This window comes from Physeter macrocephalus, chromosome 13 (assembly GCF_002837175.3).
Source record: "Physeter macrocephalus isolate SW-GA chromosome 13, ASM283717v5, whole genome shotgun sequence".
Lineage (NCBI taxonomy): Eukaryota > Metazoa > Chordata > Mammalia > Artiodactyla > Physeteridae > Physeter > Physeter macrocephalus.
In genome coordinates, this window is record NC_041226.1 from 19,202,127 (window position 1) to 19,227,563 (window position 25,437).

Below are 25,437 nucleotides of genomic sequence, written 5' to 3' on the forward strand. Positions count from 1 at the left end.
AGGTGCTGACCAGCATTCACCAGCCTGAGAGGCTTGTCTGCTCACCTGCCAGGGCGGGCGGGGGCTGGGAGCTGAGGCTCGGGCTTTGGAGGTCGGATCCCAGGGAGAGGACTGGGGTTGGCTGCGTGAACACAGCCTGAAGGGGGCTAGTGCGCCACGGCTAGCTGGAAGGGACTCCGGGAAAAAGTCTGGACCTGCCTAAGAGGCAAGAGACCATTGTTTTGGGGTGCACGAGGAGAGGAGATTAAGAGTACCTCCTAAACAAGCTCCAGAGACAGGCACGAGCCGCAGCTATCAGCGCAGACACCAGAGACGGGCATGAAACGCTAAGGCTGCTCCTGCAGCCACCAAGAAGCCTGTGTGCAAGCACAGGTCACTGTCCACACCTCCCCTCCCGGGAGCCTGTGCAGCCCGCCACTGCCAGGGTCCCGTGATCCAGGGACAACTTCCCCGGGAGAACGCATGGCGCGCCTAAGGCTGGTGCAACGTCACTCTGGCCTCTGCCGCCGCAGGCTTGCCCCGCATCCGTACCCCTCCCTCCCCCCGGACTGAGTGAGCCAGAGCCCCCTGATCAGCTGCTCCTTTAACCCCGTCCTGTAACAGCAGGAACAGATGCCCTCAGGTGACCTACACGCAGAGGCAGGTCCAAATCCAAAGCTAAACCCCAGGAGCTGTGCGAACAAAGAAGAGAAAGGGAAATCTCTCCCAGCAGCCTCAGGAGCAGCAGTTAAATCTCCACAATCAACTTGATGTACCCTGCATCTGTGGAATACCTGAATAGACAACGAATCATCCCAAAATTGAGGTGGTGGACTTTGACTATCATTGGTAGATTTGTTTATTGATTTGGTTGCTCTCTTTTTTTTTAAATATATAGATATATATATATTTTTCCTTTTTCTCCTTTTGTGAGTGTGTATGTGTATGCTTCTTTGTGTGATTTTGTCTGTATAGATTTGCTTTTACCAACTGTCCGAGGATTCTGTCTGTCCGTTTTTTTGTTTTTTGGCTTTTCTTTAGTATAGTTTTTAGCACTTGTTATCATTGGTGGATTTGTTTTTTGGTTTGGTTGCTCTCTTCTTTCTTTCTTTTTTCTTTATTACTTTAAAATTTTTTTATTTTAACTTTATTTCTTTTTATTTTTTCTTCCTTTCTTCCTTTCTTTCTTTCTTTTTCTCCCTTTTCTTCTAAGCCGTGTGGCTGACAGGGTCTTGGTGCTCGGGCCAGGTGTCAGGCCGGTGCCTCTGAGGTGGGAGAGCTGAGTTCAGGACACTGGTCCACCAGAGACCTCCCGGCTCCACCCAACTGTCCGAGGATTCTGTCTGTCCGTTTTTTTGTTTTTTGGCTTTTCTTTAGTATAGTTTTTAGCACTTGTTATCATTGGTGGATTTGTTTTTTGGTGAAAGCTCTCCCAGAGATATCCATCTCAACACTAAGACCCAGCTCCACTCAACAACCAGCAAGCTACAGTGCTGGACACCCTATGCCAAATGACTAGCAAGACAGGAACACAACCCCACCCATTAGCAGAGAGGCTGCCTAAAATCATAATGTCACAGACACGTCAAAACATACCACCGGACATGGTCCTGCCCACCAGAAAGACAAGATCCAGCCTCATCCATCAGAACACAGGCAGTAGTCCCCTCCACCAGGAAGCCTACACAACTCACTGAACCAACCTTAGCCACTAGGGGAAGACACCAAAAACAACGGGAACTACGAACCTGCAGCCTGTGAAAAGGAAACCCCAAACACAGTAAGTTAAGCAAAATGAGAAGAGAGAGAAACACATAGCAGATGAAGGAGCAAGGTAAAATCCCACCAGACCAAACAAATGAAGAGGAAATCGGCAGTCTACCTGAAAAAGAATTGGGAGTAATGATAGTAAAGATGATCCAAAATCTTGGAAATAGAATGGAGAAATACAAGAAACGTTTCACAAGGACCTAGAAGAACTAAAGAGCAAACAAGCAATGATGAACACCACAATAAATGAAATTAAAAATTCTCTGGAAGGATTCAACAGCACAATAACTGAGGCAGAAGAACAGATAAGAGATCTGGAAGATAAAATAGTGGAAATAACTACCAAAGAGCAGAATAAAGAAAAAAGAATGAAAAGAATTGAGGACAGTCTCAGAGACCTCTGGGACAACATAAAACGCACCAACATTCGAATTATAGGGGGTCCCAGAAGAAGAAGAAAAAAAGGGACTGAGAAAATATTTGAAGAGATTATAGTTGAAAAGTTCCCTAATATGGGAAAGGAAATAGTTAATCAAGTCCAGCAGGTGCAGAGAGTCCCATACAGGATAAATCCAAGGAGAAACATGCCAAGACACATATTAATAAAACTATCAACAATTAAATACAAAGAAAAAATATTAAAAGTAGTAAGGGAAAAACAACAAATAACATACAAAGAAATCCCCATAAGGTTAACAGCTGATCTTTCAGCAGAAACTTTGCAAGACAGAAGGGAGTGGCAGGACATATTTAAAGTGATGAAAGGGCAAAACCTAAAACCAAGATTACTTTACACAGCAAGGATCTCATTCAGATTTGACGGAGAAATTAAAACCTTTATACACAAGCAAAAGTTAAGAGAATTCAACACCATCAAACCAGCTTTACAACAAATGCTAAAGTGAGAGAGTGGCATGGACTTATATATACTACCAAATGTAAAATAGCTGGTGGGAAGCAGCCGCATAGCACAGGGAGACCAGCTCTGTGCTTTGTGACCACCTAGAAGGGTGGGATAGGGAGGGTGGGATGGAGACGCAAGAGGGAGGGGATATGGGGACATATGTATATGTATAGCTGATTCGCTTTGTTATAAAGCAGAAACTAACACACCACTGTAAAGCAATTATACGCCAATAACGATGTTAAAAAAAAAGCACTTATTAATGTGCCAGTCAAGTTTACCAACTGTTTTAGTTTTAAAATGCCAATTTCTATATTACATAGGTATACAGACCATTAGGTGGTCAATTATGTTTAAAGACACATATAAGACACCGGAATTGATGTTTACTAATTAAATAATAGGCATTTTATTCAGATATTCCCCAAGAGGAAAGTATATTTATTTTTGTTCACACAGGAGGTATGTGGATATTTCCTCTAAAATTCAACTAGTATACATACCTATCATGATAATAGATAAAATGAAACAGATAATTCCAAATGATGATTTGACTGTAGAGCAACTGCCAACAATATACTACTTGTGGAAGTGTAAACTGGTACAGCCTCTTTGGAAACCTTTTTCTTTGCCATCAGTGGGGTGGGAAAAAATAATCTTACCCTAGAGGGAGGCAGCAGCTATTTGGGGAAAATAATAGTCTTCCACAATAAGGGAAGACAGAAGTAGTAGTAAAAGTTTGGTGTTTGAGGGAATATGAGGAGAGTTCAATTGTATTTGAGGTATTCTGGGATGTATAAGTAGAGATAAACAACAACAAAAAGTAACAGTTACTATTTGAACATATATATTCCCTATGACCCATGCACTCCACTATTAGGTATATACCCAAAAGAAAAGCATGCACATGTATAAAAGTAGTGTATAAGAATGTTCCTGAAGAACTACTTGTGATCATCAAAAACTGGAAACAATCCAAGTTTCCATCAATAGTAAATTGAAGCGATTAAGGTATATTCATAGAATGGAATATTATGCAGCAAATATTATGCTACAGGTGGTAACATGGATAAATCTCATGCATATAATGTTGAGCAAAACTTATCCTTGGTTTGGGGAGGAAAAAGGGGATACTGTTTGGGAGAGAGGGGTTACTTCTTGGGAAGGGTTGCAAGGGTAATCCTTCCCAAGAAGTGTCTTGGAGGTGCTGGTAAGGTTCTATTTCTTGACCTGAGGGTGGTTACAGGGGTTATGTTCACTTTATTTTTTTAATTGGGCTGCACAGAAATGATTTGTGCACTTTTCTGACATATGTTCATTTAAATAAAGACATTCTAAAATCTTTAAAGAGTTTGGATAAAGCAAAATTTCCACCTCTTGCCAACAAATCTCTCTTTCCTGAAAAGAAGAACCACTGTTAATAAATGCGTATGTATGTGTCCAGAGCTTTTCTTCCTGTGATATATGTGTATATGTACACTTGGAACTGCGTGTTTTTTTCTCTTTTTTCAACTGTTAGTTTTTAAATTGAAAAAGTAATAAACCCACAAGATTAAAAAATATTCAAATGGTACAAAAGGTTGCAAAGTAAAATGTAAACTTCTTCTGGGGTCAGTCCCTGCTTATAATTTCTTGTTTAACTTTCTGTCATGTGTTTACATGTATGTGCATATTTGTCTGATTTTCAAAATGTTCTTTTCTGAAAAATCACACAAATGCATTTCAGGAATTTGAATCCTGGGCATTCTATCTGGTGGTAAGAAGATATATAACAGTACTTTGAATATATAATGACCATGGTTTGTTACTGAAAGGGAAATGTTACAAGAGCTGAAAAAGCAGAATTCAACTTCTATTTCTACAAACATCTGTATAATTTTTGACAAAAAAAATCTTGCTTTGTATTAAGCTAATGTAAGAACATAGGAAAGATCATGGGAAAAATCATTTTTGTAAGACTCCTTTTCATTTAGTATCTCCTATTACAGAAGTTTATAATCAGATTCACTTTAAAGAATTTTCAGTATTCCATGGATAATTTTCAGTTGAATGCATTTCCTTATTTATTCAGTGCTGCTTAGAAGTTATTCTTTATTTCCTGCTCACTTCAGCCCAAATTACATTTCTTATAAGTCAATAATTTCTACAGGATTCTGGGGCACAGGATTTGACAAACTACAAAGTTACTTAACTAGAGAATTAGGAATTATTCTAACTGTAGAATACCTAGGAGTTAATTTAATAGAAAATCAATTAGTTTTAGACCAGGATCCATCAAAATTCTATGACCATTATGTTTCATTTCCTTAAGACGTTGTTCCCTTTAGAGTTTGGTGATTCTGTCTTCCACGACAGGTTTAAGTGTGTATGAATATATATACACTTACATGTATTTCATTAAAATACTGTAAGATATTTAATGTTTTAAGTTATACAAACAGTTAGGTGGCAATACCTTGCAAGGCTGCAGAAAGGTTTTCCAGGAGGTGGCATATGCCCTAAATTGGCGTCCAGTATATGGTGCTGTTTCTCTCATAGCCAGGACTTGCGAGTCCAGGTCAAAGAACCAAGGGGTGGAAATGGGAGTGGGTACCACTCTCTTGTAATAGAAATATAAGAGATTATTATCCTGCAAGGTTGCTAGATATTAAAGCAATATAAACTGTGTTTCTATTTACCAACAACAGGACATGAAATTTCACACACACGCACACAATTTCTAATAGCTTAGATATACCAACTTCAACTTCAAGGACTGAAAGACTCAATATTATAAAGATGTCAATTCTCTCCTAACTTGATCTATAGATGCAAAGTACTCCAAATCCAAATATCATCAGGCTGTATATGTGTATATTGATAAGCTAATTCTAAAATTTATATGTAAATGCAAAGGCCAAGAATATCAAGACACTCTCAAAGAACAACAAAGTGAGATGGTTTGCCCTACTAGATACCAAAACTCCATTTAAAATATTGGTGCATTCCTGGCACAGGAGTAATCAAACAGATCAATGGAATAGAATTAATAATCCAGAAACAATTCCACAAATATATGGTCACTTATCTTATGGCATAAATATCACTGTAAAGTGATAGGAAAATGATAGTCATTTCAATAAATGGTGTGAGATAATTCAATATATGTATGGAAAAATAATCAAATTGAACCCATGCTTGACACAATTCACAGAAATCAACTCCAGTGGATTTTTGAATAAAACGTTCAAAGCAAAACTATACTTTTTAGAAGATAATATAGGAAAATATTTTCATCGCCTCAGTGTAGGAAAGAATTAAACAAAAAACAATACACTAACTCTAGATAAAAAGAACTGATAAATTTGACCACATTACAATTAAGAATTGTTCATCAAAAGACACTAAAGAGTGTGATTACAAGGATAAGAGAAAGCATTCACCACACTGGTGACTAACAAAAGGTTTATATCCAGAATATATATCAAGAGTTTTGACAAATCAAAAAGAAAAAACAGTATCAAACGAGAAACTGTCCAGATGTCCACCAAGAATAGAAGAGATAAATGAATATACTGTTGTATATCCATACATGGAATCCTATACAACGAAAAGAACAAATTTCAGCAACATCCAATAAGAATGAATCTTAAAAACAATGTTGTACAAAACCAGCAAGACACAAAAGAACAGTTACGGTAAAGATTACTTTAGTTAAAGATCAAGAATAGGCAGATCTAAACAATTATTGCTTAGTGATGTATGCATAGATAAACTATAAAGAAAAGTCTGGAAGTAATTCCCATAGAAGTAAGGATAGTGGTAACCTCCAACTAGAGAGGGCATTGTGATGTAGAAGGAACACACAGGGGATTTCTAGGGTGTTGGCAGTATTCTACCTCTTAGTCTGGCTGGCAGTTAAAAGATTTATGCTCTATAATCATGTGCTATATTATATATTTGTTTTACGTACTTTTCTATATATATAGGTTATAGCTTACAATTTAAACAGGTTTTGAAAACAGTAAGCTGAGGAGATGTTCCATGTTTTCTTAAATTCTGTATTTGTCTATTTGGCATCTGTTCAACACAGGGCCAATTACTTTAGCCATATTTTCTTATTTTCTGTGTTCTCAATGCTCTGGCATTGATGGCTGAGCTGGCTGGGGAGAGACTGCCTGTCCCAGGGCTAACCAATTCTTAGAGGTAGCAAAGGGCTCCACCAGGAGCACACCTCTCATATGCAAACCAACCAATTTCAAGTCTACAGCTCCAACTAACCCCCTTACTGAACTCTTACACACTAAGTCAGTATTTCCGCTGCCCTAAGTCATCCCACGGCCAAGTAACAGGAAACTAAAGACCACCTGTATAGCCCCAAATCTGCCAGAATTATTTTTTTTTATTTTCTTAAAATTGAGATATAATTGGGCTTCCCTGGTGGAGCAGTGGTTGAGAATCTGCCTGCTAATGCAGGGGACACGGGTTCGAGCCCTGGTCTGGGAAGATCCCACATGCCACGGAGCAACTAGGACCATGAGCCACAACTACCGAGCCTGCATTCCGCAACGAGAGGCTGCGATAGTGAAGAGGCCCACGCACTGCGATGAAGAGTGGCCCCCGCTTGCCGCAACTAGAGAAAGCCCTCGCACAGAAACGAAGACCCAACACAGCCAAAAATAAATATAAAAATAAATAAATAAACAAAAAGATTACTATTAAAATTGAGATATAACTGACAGAACATTATATTAGTTTTAAGTGTACAACATAATGATTTGATATATGAATATATTACAAAATAATTACCACAGTAAGTTTAGTCAACACCTACCACCACACATAGTTACAAATTTTTTCTTGTGATGACAACTTTTAAGACCCACTCTCTTAGCAACTTTCAAATACAATACAGTGTTGTTAACTACAGTCACCTTGCTGTGTATTACATTCCTAGGACTTATTTATCTTATAACTGGAAGTCTGTACCTTTTGGCCATCTCCACCCATTTTGCCCACCCCCCCATAACCACCCATCTCTGGCAACTACCAATCTGTTCTCTGTATCTATAAGTTCATTTTAAAAAATATTCCATATATAAGTGAGACCATACAGTAATTGTCTTTCTCTGCCTGACATTTCACTCAGCATAATGCCCTCAAGGTACATTCCACGTTGTGGCAAATGGTAAGATTTTCTTCTTTTTCATGACTGAATAATATTCCATCATGTGTATGCATATACATATACATATACACACGCACCACAACTTCTTTATCTTTTCATCCACTGATGGATACATAGGTTGTTTCCATGTCTTCACTACTGTAAATAATGCTGCAACAAACACAACACAATAACGCTGCAACACAAAAATGTACATACATTTTTTCCAGACAGTGATTTCACTTCCTTCAGATAAATACCAAGAAATAAAATTGCAGGATCGTATAGTAGTTCTATTTTTAATTTTCTGAGGAATCTCCATACTGTTTTCCATAATGCCTGCACCAATTTATCCATACCTTCCTACCAACAGTATACAAGGGTTCCCTTTCCTCCATACCTTCCTACCAACAGTATACAAGGGTTCCCTTTCCTCCATACCTTCCTACCAACAGTATACAAGGGTTCCCTTTTCTCCATATCCTAGTCAATACTTGTTATTTCTTGCCCGCCACAATTATTAAATAGCCAATCCTAGGCTACTTACTCTACACTGTTGTGCCTTTCCTGAGAAAACACCAATTTAATGCCTTTGATCTAGGCTTTCCTCTTGTTCCTGCTTCTGCCTCCTGACCAAAACCTGATGTTTCCCCTGTGGCCCAGCATGGCATGGTGTGCTCCCTTCTTTCAGGAAATGTGAGTAATAAAAATTTGCCTTCAATGGCATTAGTCTCTCTATGTCATTACTCAGTCACCTCCATAAATCAAAATCAAGCAGGTACAAGTGAGAAAACAATTATAGAGTTACAAAATAATAATTAAAAAATTAATGAAACGGAGAATATTCTGATAAAGAAGCTAGATAAGCACTGAGTTTTGAAACATCTTAGTCAAAAGTTTAAATGCATTCAATATTTTTGGAAGGTAAATGAGTAAAAATTAGAGAAGGTAAAGTTAAATTAGGAAAGTACTGAACCACACAAGAAACCAAAATATCTGAACTTTTCTTTTGATGGTAGCAATAGTGAATACAGCTGGGAGCATTCCACTTGTGTTTAAAGTTCAAATTCCCTAAAGCATATTTGGGGGTTCTAACAGGGCAGCACAAGCACTCATAAATGCTTTACCTGCTCTATCAGGGAAGGATACAATCTCAAATCAAGGACATGCTTGAGAATGCGAAATGGTACAGCCACTCTGGAAAACAGTTTGTTAGTTTCTTATAAAGCTAAACAGAGTCTTACCAAACAATCTAGCACTGATGTTCCTAGATAATTATCCAATTGAGTTGAAAACTTATGTCTATCCAAAAATCTACACATAAATGTTTAGAGCAGCTTTATTTATAATCACCAAAAACTAGAAACAATCAAGCTGTCCTTTAACAGGTGAATGAATAAACCAGGACATTCACACAATGAAGTATTATACAATAGTAAAAAGGAGCTACTGAAATAGCCACAAGAAGAAATTTTCCAGACCATATTGCTAAGTGAAAGAAGTTGGTCTGAAAAAGCTACATACTGTATGAATCAAATTATAAGATATTCTGGAAAAAGACAAAAATTATAGGGACAGTAAAAATATCAGTGGTTGCCAAAGTTTCAGGGGTGGGGAGTGAGGGACGGATAACAGAGCACAGTGGAGTTTTAAGGCAGTTAAACTGTTCTGTATAATACTGTAATAATGATATACAGCATTACACATTTGTCAAAACCCATAAAACTGTACAATACCAAGAATGAACCCTGATGTAAACCATGGAACTTAATAATAATGTATCAATAATGGTTTATTAATTGTAACAAATGTACCTATTAAGATGTTAATAATAGGGGAAACTGTGTGGAAGAGGCATATGAGAAAACCACTCTGCTCAATTTTTCTGTAAACCTAAAACGCTCTAAAAATAAAGTTTATTAATAGAAAAAAGGGGAATGAAATTCTTCAAACACAAAAAATAGTTCAGGTGCTGCCAATCAAAATAAATTATAAATGTCTATTATAGCTTCCCTAAAAGCAACACTAGCAGTAATGATGTCAGGAGAGATTCCCTCTAGTATAATTCATAAGCCAAAAGACCCACTATGTATAATGTGACATTGTATAAAATATGTTTGCTATAAAAAATTAGAAAATATTAATGAGGAGATAGATAATCTGGATGGCCAACCATAAGAAAATTAATTTGATATCAAGGGATGGAAGAGAAATTTCACATTCCCAAGAAATAGAATAATATTCCCAAGAGAGTAAAGACAAGGGACAACCTATCTGTTTTCCTAAATTTTTAACATCAAGCATGTACCCGAGAGTTCCTCCTGTCAGGAACTGTCTTTAGCTTGCTTCTTTACTCTGGGCACCAACCAGGCAGTGTCATATCACCAGAGGCAAGCTCTAACTTGGCCATGCTTGGCATACCAGTAAGTTCCTGAGTTAAGACAAAGAGATGCATGTTGTCAGTTGTTATCTACTTACTGTTATCTACTTTTCTTCAGTTCCTTACATTCTACCATAGCTATTGGGCCACTCTCTTACACTTATACTTTAGTTTGTATCCATCATAATTATCTATTATCTTACTATAACTATCTCTGTTGAATTAAGTCCTGACTGACATACCTATATAGTTTCTTCAGTCTTTTAAACATTTATTAAGTGCTTCAATTCAAATTTAGCAAATATTTACTGAGCTCCTTCAAGCTCATTTCACCCTCATAGCTACAGCTACTCTAAGCAGCTATTACTACCTCTATCTTATAGAGAAGCAAACATACACAGAGAAGTTAAATACTTTGTCTTAAGTCACCCAAATCAAATCTAAGTCTATCAACCAAATCCTATGCTCTTTCCACTCATTTTTCTCTCTCCCTATCAAACTACAAGGCACTCTCTTTGCTAGTTAGAATTTAAGGCTTTACTCCACCTCTTGACACCTGATTTTTCAAACCCTAACTAAAAAAAATTAGGTCCTCTAGACCTAGTGATTCTCCCTGATCCTTCAAATCTTGCTCTAGTGTGCTCTTCTATTCCTAGCTCCTTTCTCTATATCCATCTACACAACTACTACTATATGCTAGCCATGGCCCTCAAGATTTCAAGAAAAATTCTGCCAATAGAATCTCCTTTTGGGGGAAAAGAGAGAAATAAGTCTTGAGAGGGCACTGTGGTTTTGTTTCAGCCTACTGTCTTCCCTTTAACAGACTATACACTGTAGCAACTATATCAGTGTACTGTAATTGACTGCTTAATAGATTCTTTCTTGTATTACATTATAAACAACTTGAAGCCAGTGATCTGCCTGAAGCAACAATGATAACTGAAAGCACTCCCAGAGCCTCGAAGTAAATGAATATCTGCAACATCCATTATTTTTAAGGGAGAAAAAAATCTTAACAGACTTAAATTTGACTATAAAAAGCAACTTTAGTGAAAAGAGGTTGCTGCTAAAAGCTATCAGAGCACATGTGAAAATCAAAACCAATATGTACTTTAGAACACAAGCTAATCACTAGATTTTTCAATAGTCAAGTTAACAAAGTAGTCCTTTATCTTGTAAGCAAATAATAATTGTCCACTATAGACACGAAGTTTGTAAAGTAACAAAATAAGACTACATTATTTTAGTTTCCTAAGGAAGTAGTATGAGTAATGGAGCAAAAAAGCTTTGTGTGATCTTGTGAGCCTTTCTGAAACTCATTTTGTTTCATCTGCAATAGGGACAGGACTGCTGAAAGAATTAAATAAGATCATAAAGTTCTTAGCACATGTTTTTTATATAGTGAGAACTCAAATTGTTCCTCCTTATTATTATTATTTATTATGTCCTTAATCTTTGTTTCTTCACTTACAATATTAACATCACTACCACACAGGGTAGTTGTGAGAATTAAGTACATTGCTTGGCACATAACAGATACTTATGAAAGTCCCTCATTCCCATCCCTTTAGGATTATTGGGGGAATGAGGCATCAACAAAATAAGAGAACTTTATTTATAAAGCCCTGGGTTGGGAGAAAATCACACCACGAATTGTGTGTTTGCTTTTGGGAGGGGGGATTCTGGTGAGGAGAAAAGAAGAAAAACAGATAACATTTTATTATAATATAATGCAGGCAGTCATTTAATCACATAATTAAGTCATGATTTCATAATGATTTGAAATAATGATTTATAATAATCATTAAAGTACAAGGTTAAACGTAGTTAAAAAAACACTCAGGGACTAGTACATTGTCTAAAGTAAAACAAAAGAAATTTCAGTGGGAACTAAATATAAACACAAGAAATTTTATCATTAATTAGTGAGATATTTTAGAAGCAACTTCACAAACAGTCTCATTATTTCATTGTCCTATAAAACCAAAACAACATTTTGAACTGGAGTTTAAAATATGAATTAACAGGAACCTACTGTTGTGATGCCTCATTCTGTTCTAAATTTTGCATTCTTCTGAAAGAAATACATGTGTACTAGACATAAGAAAATAAACATTTCAGTTTCCTTACCTGTTGTGTTCCATCTGCACTTACAATAGGGGCAGATAGAAGAGAAATATCACTACTTAAAATCTGAGTTGTATCCAGTAGTGGTGGATGTTCTGCCATTATCAATAAGACATTAATATACCGGATAACCCTCCAACTCTGAAAAACAAAAATATATAGCCATTTGTGTGTACATCGTTAAAAATATATTAAAATATAATACATTCAAGATAAAGATATATTCTTGTCAAAGGAAATTTTACAATACTCTTGACAGCTTTTTTCTGTCAACAGATCATTTAAGGAAATATATTTCTTATTTACCAGCTGTCTGTCAATGTAGACAGCAAACCAAGATACACATCGGGAGCTTCTATTTAAATTCCATGTCTGGGGACTTCCCTGGTGGCAAGTGGTTAAGAATCCGCCTGCCAATGCAGGAGACACAGGTTCGAGCCGTGGTCCAGGAAGATCCCACGTGCTGCAGAGCAACTGAGCCTGTGCACCACAACTACTGAGCCTGCGCTCTAGAGCTCGAGCCACAACTACTGAGCCCGCATGCCACAACTATTGAAGCCCGCATACCTAGAGCCTGTGCTCCGCAACAAGAGAAGCCACCGCAATGAGAAGCCCGTGCACCACAATGAAGAGTAGCCCCCACTCGCCACAACTAGAGAAAGCCCATACACAGCCACGAAGACCCAACGCAGCCAAAAATAAAAATAAATAAATTCCATGTCTGTCTGTCTCTCTATCCCTTCCACCTCTACATAATATTTATTTAATTTAACCACCATTACTTTAGCTAAACAGTGGGATAGGAACTAAAATGCAATGACTGAATGAGGCAACTCTATCACTGATGTTTTAATCTGAGCTGAGAAGGTGTTTATGAAGGCCCAGTTTCCCCTCATCACCCTACCAGTCTCTAGGAACTCACAAGAATTATAATTTTTCACTGATTCCTCAAACAGCAAAATCTGAAAAATTTGCTCAGGATTAGAAAAAGAATCTTCAAGTTTTAAGTGTAAAGCTCTGGTTTTGGTCATCTGTCATTCTGGTTTTATTATTTTTTTCTAAATACTTTACAATAAGCCAAATCATTTCAGTGATACAAGCACATACACTTAGAACTCTTTAACTGTATATACAGTATCACTTATATAAAAAGTAAAAGATTTGATAAGCAATATTAGTCTACCATATATAACATCAACCATTAAAACATCAGCAAATTACAAGTCAAAATGAGTACAACTGAGCTCAATCATAAATTTTATCAAATCTATACTGAAAGACAAAATAACAAACATTTCTGGATGTTTGCAGCATTCTACAATTCAGCAGTGTCAAAATGTTTAACTTTTATAAGACATTAAATTCATGCTATTTATTTAAAAATCTTGAATCTTTGCAGAAAACTTTCATACAAGCTGATTTAACCTTAAAACAGTTTTCTACTTAGATATATAAACACTGTTTTAAGATTAAAAAAAATATTCAATACAGGTATCTACTTCAAGATTTTATACTTAAAACTATAGTATGGAGCATTTTATATTATTTAACTATCTCATAAAAATGCATGCCATTTAAACATAACGTATATATATTTATATAATAAATACATATGATATAAACACATGTATGTTTTATATATACAGTATATAAACATTTTTATAGACATATATAAATGAAGGGGCAAATCTAAATTCTGGCTTAATCTGTATTGCTATATTTCTTAAAGTCCAACAAAATCACTGAGTACCTTAAATCATGTCAAATAATTTCACACTGTGGAACACACAAAGAATTATATATAAGATGGCAAAGAGTCAATGTATTTTCCCTCTTGCATGTCATAAGATTTAGTTCAAGAAACATTTTAGGAAGCTAACTCAGGAGTAACCAGAGAAAGTTTATAAGTAATTTACCTTTTAAAATTAATAAATTAAAAAAATAACAACCACTGAGAATTTTTCTTTTGTCATTGTATCCTAATATTTTATTTAATATGCTTAGTTAAAACTGCAAGCCACCATTATTACAAAAATTTTAGAATGTAATGCTGAAGATACAACCATAATTTGGTTTCAAGAGATGGACTGGAAGCTTTACAAATAAAAATAGAAATTTCTTCTGAATCTCCAGTTAATTCCAAGAACAGTGGTATTATAGAATGAATCTGAAGCCATATGCTATGTTTTAATATCATCATTCCATTTAAGGTGTTACCTCTGATTTTACTCTTTTCAAAGCTATAACATCATTTCATTTATGAACTGCCTTCTTTTACGGCCATATTCATCACACTACATGCAAAGTAGCTGGTTTTAGTTCAGCTTGCAAATTGGAAACTTCCCTCATGCAACTAAAATGTTGCATTTAGAAACCTAAAAATTCCTTTCATTCCGGCATAGAGAACACTGTCAGCTTCTTCTTTCAATCAATTTCTTCTAATTTTGTTACTACTAAGTTCTTATGTTTTCATCTTATCTTGTGACCACAAATACCCACTTGTTTTAAGCTATGCATCTATTTTTGCTTGTTTTTTAATAATGTAATATTTGATACGTGCAAAAAAGGGGAGGTGATTTGTTCCATTTGCTAATTTCCATGGAATACATATTCCTCCATGCCCCATTTCAAGCCATCATGGTTTAAAAATCGACGTGAAACTGCCTGAATTTTTAACAATCAACTTTTGTATACAAGTACAAGATGGCTCCAGCATATCTGTTTATATCTATATCTATATATCAATATTTGACCATCTATGTGGTAATAATACAATAAAATATTAACATTTGGGGAGTCTGTGTGAAGAATAGCTGGATATCTTTGTACTATTCTTGAAAATTTTCTATTAGTCAGAATTCTAACTAATGTCAAATTAAACAATGTTTAAAAAATTGATGCCAGGTAGACTGTATGCATATCTGAATACAAAAAGTAAGACAAAAAAGCTTATAGAGTTAACACAAAAGAATATCTTCATAACTGTGACACAGAGCAAGATTTTTTAAACAGGGTATAAATTATGTTTCTTAAATCATAAAGGAAAAGAATGACATATTGAACTTCATGAAAATTAAGAACTACAATTCATTTAAAAAATCTTTAAGAGAATGAAAATGCAAGCCACAGACTGAAAAATATTTACAACACATATAACTGGAAAAGAGGACATATTTAGTATATATACAGGCCTCCTACAAATTGAGTTTTTAAAAAATAGAAAAATGAGATGAGACTTGAATGTGCTCTTCACAAAAGCGGAAATTCAAGAGACCAATAAACATATGAGAAGATTCTCAAGTTCATTATTTATTAGGAAAAAGCTAATTAAAATCATAATGAAATACCACCACATACTAGGATAGTAAAAATGGAAAAGACTGACAATATCAAGTATTAGTGAGGCTACAAAGCAACTATCACACTCATATGGAATATGAATGAAAACTCATAAAATAACTTTGGAAACCAGTTTGATACTACCTACCAAAATTGAACATATAAATATTCTATGACCCAGTTATGATCCAGCTATTAGACTTCTGGTATATACCAAAAAGAAATGCATGCACATGCACACCAAAAGATAAGTACATGAAGGGATGTATAATAGCATTATTATAATGTATATCAGCATTATTAATAGCCCCGAATTGTAAATAAGCTAAATGTCCCTCAACAGTAAATGGTAAACTGTATCTGATTCACCCAATGGACTACTATACAGCAATGAAAATTAATGAAGTAGTAATATAGAGAACAATACAAATAAACTTCACAAATACAATGTGAGTGAAAAACACACAGAAGAGTACATACTGCACAATTGTATTTATAGAAAGTTTAAAAACCAATAAAACTTGCCTGTGGTATTAAAAATCACGTAGTGATTGCCTTTGGAAAGGAAGAAAGGATGGGGACTGGGAGGGGCATGAAGGCAATTTTTTGGGTGCTGGTACTGTTCTACATCTTGACCTGGGAGGCTGTTGTATGGTAACTGCTAGTGTATTATAAACTGAACTGTACACTAAGTATGTACTTCTCTGCATATACTTCAATAAAATTTTTTAAAGGTAAAATGAACACCCGATCATCTCAACTGATGCAGAAAAAGCATCTGACAAGATTCAACACCCTTTCATGATAAAAACACTTAACAAACTAGGAATAGAAGGAAACTACTTCAACATAATAAATGCCACATATGAAAAGCCCACAGCTAACACCATACTCAGTGGTGAAAGACTGAAAGCTTTTCTTCTAATCGGGAACAAGGCTAGAATGCCCACTCTCACCACATCTATTCACAGTATTAGACATAGTATTGGAAGCCGTAGGCAGAGCGATTAAGCATGAAAAAGAAATAAAAGGCATACAAACTGGGAATAAATAAGTAAAACTATCTTTGTTCACAGATAACAGGATCTTACATGTAGAAAACCCTAAAGGTTTTTAAAAAACTATTAGAATAAACAAATTCACTAAAAATGCATGATACAAAATCAATGCACAAAAATCAGTTGCATTTCTATACACTAAGTGAAACGATCTGAAATCTGTTCCGTTTACAATAGCATTAAAAAGAATAAAATACTTAGGAATAAATCTAACCAAAGAAAACAAAGATTTGTATACTGAAATCCATGAAATATTGCAAAAAAGAAATTAAAGAGGACACAAATAAATGGAAAGACATCCTGTGTTCATAGTTGGAAGACTTTATATTGTTATGATATCTATGATACCCAAAGCAATCTACAGATTGAATACAATCCCTATCAAAATCTCAATGGCATTTTTTTCAGAAATAGAAAAATTCATTCTAAAATTCATATAGAATCTGGGACTTCTCTGGTGGTCCAGTGGTAAAGAATTTGCCTTCCAATGCAGGGGACACGGGTTCGATCCCTGGTCGGGTAACTAAGATCCCACATGCCGTGGGGCAATTAAGCCTGCGTGCCACAACTACTGAGCTCTCGTGCCTCAACGAGAGACCCCGAGTACCACAAACTACAGAGCCCATGTGCTCTGGACCCCGCGAGCCACAACTAGAGAGAAGCCCGGCGCCACAACAAAGACCCTGAGTGCTGCAACGAAGACCCAACACAGCCAAAAAAAAATTAAAAAAATAAATAAAATAAATATTAAAAATAAAATGAAATAGGACTTCCCTGGTGGCGCAGTGGTTAAGAATCCGCCTGCCAATGCAGGGGACACAGATTCGATCCCTGGCCTGGGAAGATCCCAAATGCCGCGGAGCAACTAAGCCCATGCACTACAACTACTGAGCCTGCGCTCTAGAGCCCGTGAGCCACAACTACTGAAGCCTGCATGCCACAACTACTGAGCCCGCATGCCATAACTACTGAGCCCGCATGCCACAACTACTGAGCCCGCATGCCACAACTACTGAAGCCCGTGTGCCTAGAGCCCGTACTCTGCAACAAAGAGAAGCCACCGTAATGAGAAGCCCGTGCACTGTAACAAAGACTAGCCCTCGCTCGCCACAACTAGAGAAAGCCCACGTCCAGCAAGGACGACCCAACGCAGCCAAAAATAAATAAATAAAATTTAAAAATAAATTAAATAAATTAAAATAAAATAACATTCATATGGAATCTCAAGGAATCGAAAATAGCCAAAGAATTTTGAAAAAGAACAAAGTTGGAGCACTTGAACTTCCTGATTTCAAAACATTACATTTCAACATTACAAAGCCACAGTAATCAAACAGTGTGATACTGGCATAAAGACAGACAAGTACACCAGCGGAATAAAACAGAGAGCCCACAAATAAACTGTCATGTATATGGTCAAATGACTTTTGACAATGGTGCCAAGACCACTCAATGAGGAAAGGACAGTCTCTTCAACAAATGGTGATGGGAAAACTGCATATCCACATGCAAAAAAAAAAAAAAAAAAAAATTTTTTTTCAAATGAAGTTGGACCTTTATCTTGCACCACATTGAAAAATTAACTCAAAATGGATTAAAAACACAATGTAAGACCCATAAGTATACAAGAAGAAAACAGGGGAAAAGCTTCATGACATTGGACTTGGCAATTGTTTCTTAGATATAACACCAAAAGCAAAGGCCACAAAAGCAAAAATAGACAAATGGGACTACATCAAACCTGAAAACTTGTGCATCAGAGGACACATTCAACAGAGTGAAAAAAAGGCAACCTATGGAATGGGAAAAAAATATTTGCAAACTTAGCTCCAGCTGCTACAAAATACCACAGATTGGTTGGCTTAAACAACAGACATTTATTTCTCACAGTTGACATTTATTTCTCACAGGTAGGAAGTCTAAGATCTGGATGCCAGCATAGTCAGGTTTTTGGTGAGGGCCCTTCTCCTGGCTTGCAAAGGGCTACCTTCTTTCTGTATCCTCACATGGCCGAGAGAGAAAGCTCTGGTCTCTCTTCCTCTTCTTGGATTAAAAGGGCACTAATCCCATCATGGGGGCTCCACCTTCATGACCTCATCTAAACCTAATTACCTTCCAAAGGCCCCACTTCGTAACACCAACACATTAGGGTATAGGGCTATGACAAATGAAGTTTGGAAGGACACAAACATTTAGTCCATACATTCTGCCCCTGGGCCCAAAAATTCATGTCCTTTCTGCATGTAAAATTAAAAAAAAACAACAACAAAAAACCATTCATTCCATCCCAACAGCCACAGAAGTCTTGACCCATTTCAACATAAAGTCTAAAGTTGCATCTAAATCAGATTTGGGTGACACTTGAGGTACAATTATTCATCCTGAGACAAAATTCCTCTCCAGCTGTGAACCTGTGAAACCAGTTAAGTTTCACACTTCCAAACTACAATGGTGGGACAGGCATAGGATAGATATTCTCATTACAAAAGGAAGAAATCAGAAGGAAGAAAAGGGTGACAGGTCCCAAGCAAGTTCAAAACCTAGCAAGGCAAATACCATTAGATTTTTAGGCTGGAGAATAATGTCTTTGGTTCCATGCTCTGCCCTCTGGACTCAAAGGGTGTGGCATCACCTCCACAGACATTCCTTTAGCTTGGTGGAGCCCTGGCAATGTGGCGCTGCAGGGCAGAAGTCCCATCCTTTGAAACTGAGGTGAAGGTACCCTGCCCCTCAGACCTCTGCACTCTGAACCTGTGGGAGTAACAGCCCTGATGACCTTGAGTCACCTTTGGGATCCTTCGTTTTCTTGAAGGATAACACATGTTTGAAGCGTTCCTTCATTTCATTCCATTTTCTCTGTTTCCTTTAGTCCCACCTGGCAGGGTTTCCAATGGTATAATTCCATCTCTCTTCCTGGCTTCTGCTGAGATGCTGATTGGGTCCATGGCTCACAACACACTAATATCCTTATCAAATAGCTGGTCAGCCACACTCTTTGTGTTCTCTTCTGAACGTGCTTTCTCATTTTTGCAACCTGGATTGGCTGAGAATTTTCCAAATCTTCAAGTTTTGGTTCCTTTTTGCTTAACAGACCCTTCTTCAATTCATTTCTTTCCTTTCCCATTTTACTAAGCAGTCAGAAGGAACCAAGCCACTCCTTCAACACTTTGCTTAGAAACTTCCTCAGTTAAATATCCAACTTTATCACTCACAAGTTTCACTTTCCACAAAATGCTAGAATATGAACACAACTCCACCAAGTTCTCAAACCCTTCATAATAGGGATCACCGTTTCTCCATTGTCTAATAACAAGTTCCTCACTCTCATTTGAGACCTCATCAGAATGGCCTTTACTGTCCATATTTCTACCAACATTCTGTTCATGATTATTTATGTATTCGCTAAGAAGATGGAAGTTTTTTCCTCCAGCCCTCCTCTTTTCTTTCTAAGCTCTCACTAGTTGCCATTAGCAGTCCCCACAGCAATCTCGGCTTTTTCTAGCATGTACTTCTAAGCTTTTCCAGCCTCTACCCATTAACCAGTGCCAAAGCCACTTGCACATTTTTAGATATCTGTTACTGCTGCACTGTACTTATTGGTACCAATTACTGTCTTAGCTCGTGCTACTGGAACAAAATACCATAGACTGGGTGCCTTAAACATCACACATTTATTTCTCACAGTTCTCGAGGCTGAGAGTCCAAGATCAGGTGCCAGCATAGTCAGATTCTTGATGAGGGCGCTCTTCCTGGCCTGCAAATGACTACCCTTTTGCTGTACCTTCACTTGGCCAAGAGAGAGAAAGCTCTGGTCTCTTCTTTTTCTTATAAGGGCACTAATCCATCACGAGAGCTCTACCCTCATGACCTCATCTAAACCTAATAATCTCCCAAAGACCCTACCTCCAAAAACATCACACTGGGAGGTTAGGGCTTCAAGATATGAATTTGTGGGGCAGGGGTTGTGGGGGGAGATTCAGTCTAAAATGCTATTAGGTTTAGAAACAGTACTGTTTTCTCACCCACTCCCTGTTATAATTCTGAATCTGTACCAGTTTCCTTATGCATATATTTTGCCACAGTTTTTCTTCCTTTATCTCCTCACTCATAGCCATCCATTTTACCTGAATTTGTTCTATTTTTAAAGATGCTGCCATCATAATGACAATAGTCTATACCTAGAACCTAAGGTAGCTAACTCATGGCAATAAGCTTGGAGCGGGGTTTGAAACTTCAGCTCTACTTGTTTAAAAAGTATGTGGGAAAATGCAAGGCAGGATCCTACTTGGATTACAGCCATAGCGTAATTGAGAGACTCATAGGAAAAATATGTACATTCAGATTAAGAAATCCAATACATTTTTCTGGTCTTTTGATTTGTCTAAACCAATGAAACTAAAAATTATAGGACTCCAAGGCCATATCTGAAATCACAAGACTATTATACACTCCAAAGTAGATTTAGTACATTTAAATCTAGACTTTAGATTACTTTAAGATATACATATGAAAAAACATTAGGTAAAAGTATTAATATTATAGTAGCAATTATATTAAGATGATGGAATTACAGTATTTTTTTCTCTATTTCCCCAACTGTTTTGTAATGTGGATATGGTTATACCACTTTCATCAAAATTTTGATTTAAAAATGAACAGTCTTGAGGAGCCCTAGGCAACTACAGTCACACCTGGCTTATCAACTATATAAATACCCTTTCAGGGAAATTTTCCTTGAACTTGGACTTTTATCCAAATTACTAATTCATCTTATGAACTGATATCCTAAAATGTATTTTTCCCATTTAGATCTCTATTTCTTTTTTTTCTACGTTTGGATTTTTTACTTTCTAAACTTGACTACATTAGATTGAAAAAGGGGGGAGGGCAAGACTTCCTTGGTGGTCCAGTGGTTGGGACTCCGTGCTCCCAATGCAGGGGGCCCAGGTTCCATCCCTGGTCAGGGAACTAGATCCCGCATGCTGCAACTAAGAGCCTGCATGCTGCAACTAAAGGAGCCTGTGTGCCACAACTAAAGGAACCCGTCTGCCACAACTAAAGGAGCCCGTGTGCCGCAACTAAAAAATCCCGCATGCCGCAACAAAGATCCCCTATGGGCATTCCGTATGCTGCAACTAAGACCCGGCACAGCCAAATAAATAAATAAATATTAAAAGGGGGGAGGGGCACTTTAAAATCACCTGTAGTGAAATTTCCTGTGATGAAAGTCACAGGAATCACTATGCAAAATCATCTTACTTCTTACCAGAAACCTAAAACAAATATTTCACAGATTTTGTACAATAAGTACATGATATTAGATTTTATATTCTTCCTAAGACTAATTAATTCTTTCAGTTACCCTGTTTGATGTTAACTGTACTCCAGAAAAATGACTCTTAAAAAGATATGTAATTAATCTAATGCATTATTTTGCTTCATCTGAATTTTCATATCTTAGTGTGAACTTTCATGAAGACATAAAGGACAGTTATGCTTTTTTTAATTTATAGAAGAAATTTATATTTGTACAAGAAGAGAGAGTGCTATCAATGATTTTAAATGATTGCTATCATAAGGGAGAGTATTACATTAAAAAGAAGCAGTCCTCAACACAGAAACAGGCTGCCTTCCAACACTGCATTTAGAAGTCAGAAAAAATTGGAAAATATTTTCCCATAGAAACATGTATTAAATGGTTGTTAGGTTCTCAGATCACCCTGCAAAAGTTCAATTTAACCTCTAGTATATCTTTCTTAAATATTTTTATTTGTGGAAAATTTCAAACATACACCAAAGTAAACATTAGTATAATGAACTCCCATGTCCTCATCACCCAGCTTCAACCATTTCAACTCACAGCCAGCCTAGTTTCATCTCTGCCACCACCTACTTCTTCCTGTCTTGTATTATCTTGAAGTACTTTCATCTGCAAATATTTCAGTATGCACCTCTGAAAGATAAAGGCTTTTATACATACATGCACACACACACACACACACACACACACACACATATAAATAACCACAAGACCATTACCATACATAAAAATCAATAATTCCTTAAATCACCAGTGTTCAAATTTCAAATTGCCTAATTTTTATTAAAATTTGTTTGAATCAGGATTCATATTAAATGCACACACTACTATTCACTTTCATCATTCATCATTTTTAAAACCTCTTTTAGGGACTTCCCTGGTGGTCCAGTGGTTAAGAATCTGCCTTCCAATGCAGTGGACACGGGTTTGATCCCTGGCCGGGGAACTAAGATCCCACATGCCACGGGGCAACTAAGCCCACGCGCCTCAACTACTGAACACTCGAGCCATAATTAGAGAGCCTGCGTGCCACAACTACTGAGCCCACATGCCACAACTAGAGAGAAGCCTGCGTGCCGCAAGGAAGAGCCTGTGCGCCACAATGAAAAGATCCCGTGTGCCGTGACGAAGATCCTGCAGGCCACAACTAAGACCCGACACAGCCAAAAATAAAATAAAGAAATAAATATTAAAAAAAAAAAACGGGCTTCCCTGGTGGCGCAGTGGTTGAGAGTCCGCCTGCCGATGCAGGGGACACGGGTTTGTGCCCCGGTCCGGGAAGATCCCACATGCCGCGGAGCGGCTAGGCCCGTGAGCCGTGGCCGCTGAGCCTGCACGTCCGGAGCCTGTGCTCCACAACAGGAGAGGCCACAACAGTGAGAGGCCCGCGTACCACAAAAACAAACAAACAAACAAACAATCACAAGCAACCTCTTTTAATGTAAATACTTTCCATTTGACTGGTATGACTTCTATAACAAAATATGTTTTAAAAACCAATAAATTGTGTCTAACTTTAAAAGTAATGATAACCAGATCATGTAGGTATAACTGATGAACATTTTCATCTTGATATATCAAGAGTCAATCAATGGAGACAATTTAGAGAACATTAATGAGATCACATTTTAATATCCAATTTACTAGAAATATCTCAAATAGCCAATTTCTAGGATAAATAAATGCAGTATCAATATATTAAAACACCATCTTCTATATCTGCCCATAATTATTGTTAAGATGCTAAAATTTCATTATCACCCACCATTATTTTGTCTAAAAGTACATCTGGGCACATTTCAGTATCTTGCACAAAAATTTAAAAAGGAGTCATTATGAGGATTTTATATTTTATCAAGAAAAATTTCAAACCTACAGGAAAGCTGAAATAATTAAAGAGTGAATAGCATATACTTGCCATCTAGATAATAAAGTTAACATTTTTCCTTTATCACATGAGTTCCTCTATCCATCTTTTTAAAAAATGCATTTCAGGACTTTCCTGGTGGCACAGTGGTTAAGAATCTGTCTGCCAATGCAGGGGTCACGGGTTTGAGCCCTGATCCGGGAAGATCCCACATGCTGCAGAGCAACTAAGCCTGCATGCCGCAACTACTGAGCCAGTGCTCTAGAGCCCGTGAGTCACAACTCCCGAGCCCACGTGACACAACTACTGAAGCCCTCACGCTCAGAGCCCATGCTCCACAACAAGAGAAGCCACCACGAGAAGCCCGCGCACAACCAAGAGTAGCCCCCACTCACAACTAGAGAAAGCCCACGCACAGCAACGAAGACCCAATGAAGTCAAAAATAAAAAAATAAATTTAAAAAATTAAAATAAAAATGCATTTCAAAGTTGCAGACATCAGTATACTTTACCCCTAAACACCTCAGGCATGTTTCAGTAACTACTATTCAGTATTTAACTCTTTTTTTGAAGGCAAAATTTACATATGATGAAATACACAAATCTTTAAGTATGCCATCCTGTGAGATTTCTTGAAATGAATTCTACTACTATCAGTACCTAAGTATCTGAAGTCCCACTGCTGCTCTAAGACCATAGCTTTCAAACTTTGGCATGTATCAGAATCACCTGCAGGGTTTATTAAAACAGACTGTTGGGCTCTACACCTAGTCTCAGTTTCAATAGGTGTGGGATAGGGCCCAATAATTCACGTTTCTAATAAGTTCCCAGGTTAAGCTGATGCTGCTAGTCCCATGACCATACAGATTATAGATGTAAAACTCATTTTCACTAAGTATTAACTGATAATGAAGGAGTCAGGGTGATAACAATGTAAAGAATACTTCATTCTTGAAGGGCCCAACCCAGATGTGAATACATTCTTGTTCTTCAACTAGAAATAGATAAAAATAGTTTCCTTAAGGAGAAGAAAGTATTTGTAAGTAATCAAGTTTAATGAGGCCTTTGAAGTTGCCTTTGGATATTTCAGCCAAATCAAAAGCCTATGAGCCAAATCAATTTTTCTCTCAGATTGCAACTGCTATTTCCTACAGGTTAAAACACATACACACACACACAAACGTTCAAATGTTCCTAGGAAATGGCATCAAGCACATATAATGTGCTAACTACTATAGATTTAAAAAACAGCTTTATTTTGGTATAACTGACACATATTAAATAACATTTAAGTACACAACTTGATGAATTCTGACACATGAATACACTGATGAAACCACTACTATGATCAAGATAATTAATTAATTAATTAACCTACCCATCACCTCCCAAATTTTCTTACTATCTATTTTAAATCCCAGGCTTTGCATTTCCATAATGACTAATGATGTTCAACGTGTTTTCATGTGCTTATTTGCCCTCTGTATGGCTTTCTGGTTAAGCATCTGGCCAATACTTTTGCTCATTTTGTTATTGGATTATTTTTT

The 25,437-nt window shown here is 36.9% G+C and overlaps 1 protein-coding gene across 4 annotated transcripts in view; it reads right to left on the minus strand.

The window, feature by feature from the left end:
• The window catches only part of FNDC3A (fibronectin type III domain containing 3A), a 199,105-nt gene that overhangs the window by 156,577 nt on the left and 17,091 nt on the right, over positions 1-25,437 (minus strand). For 3 of the 4 annotated variants that reach the window (XM_024126029.3, XM_007105284.4, XM_007105283.4), the window contains exon 2: positions 12,310-12,447. The exons of the other annotated variant lie outside the window; for it this stretch is intronic. In XM_024126029.3, coding sequence (XP_023981797.1) covers positions 12,310-12,408 — 99 coding nt within the window. In that variant the 5' untranslated portion in view covers positions 12,409-12,447. The remainder of the gene's footprint in view (positions 1-12,309; positions 12,448-25,437) is intronic. 4 annotated transcript variants of the gene reach the window in all.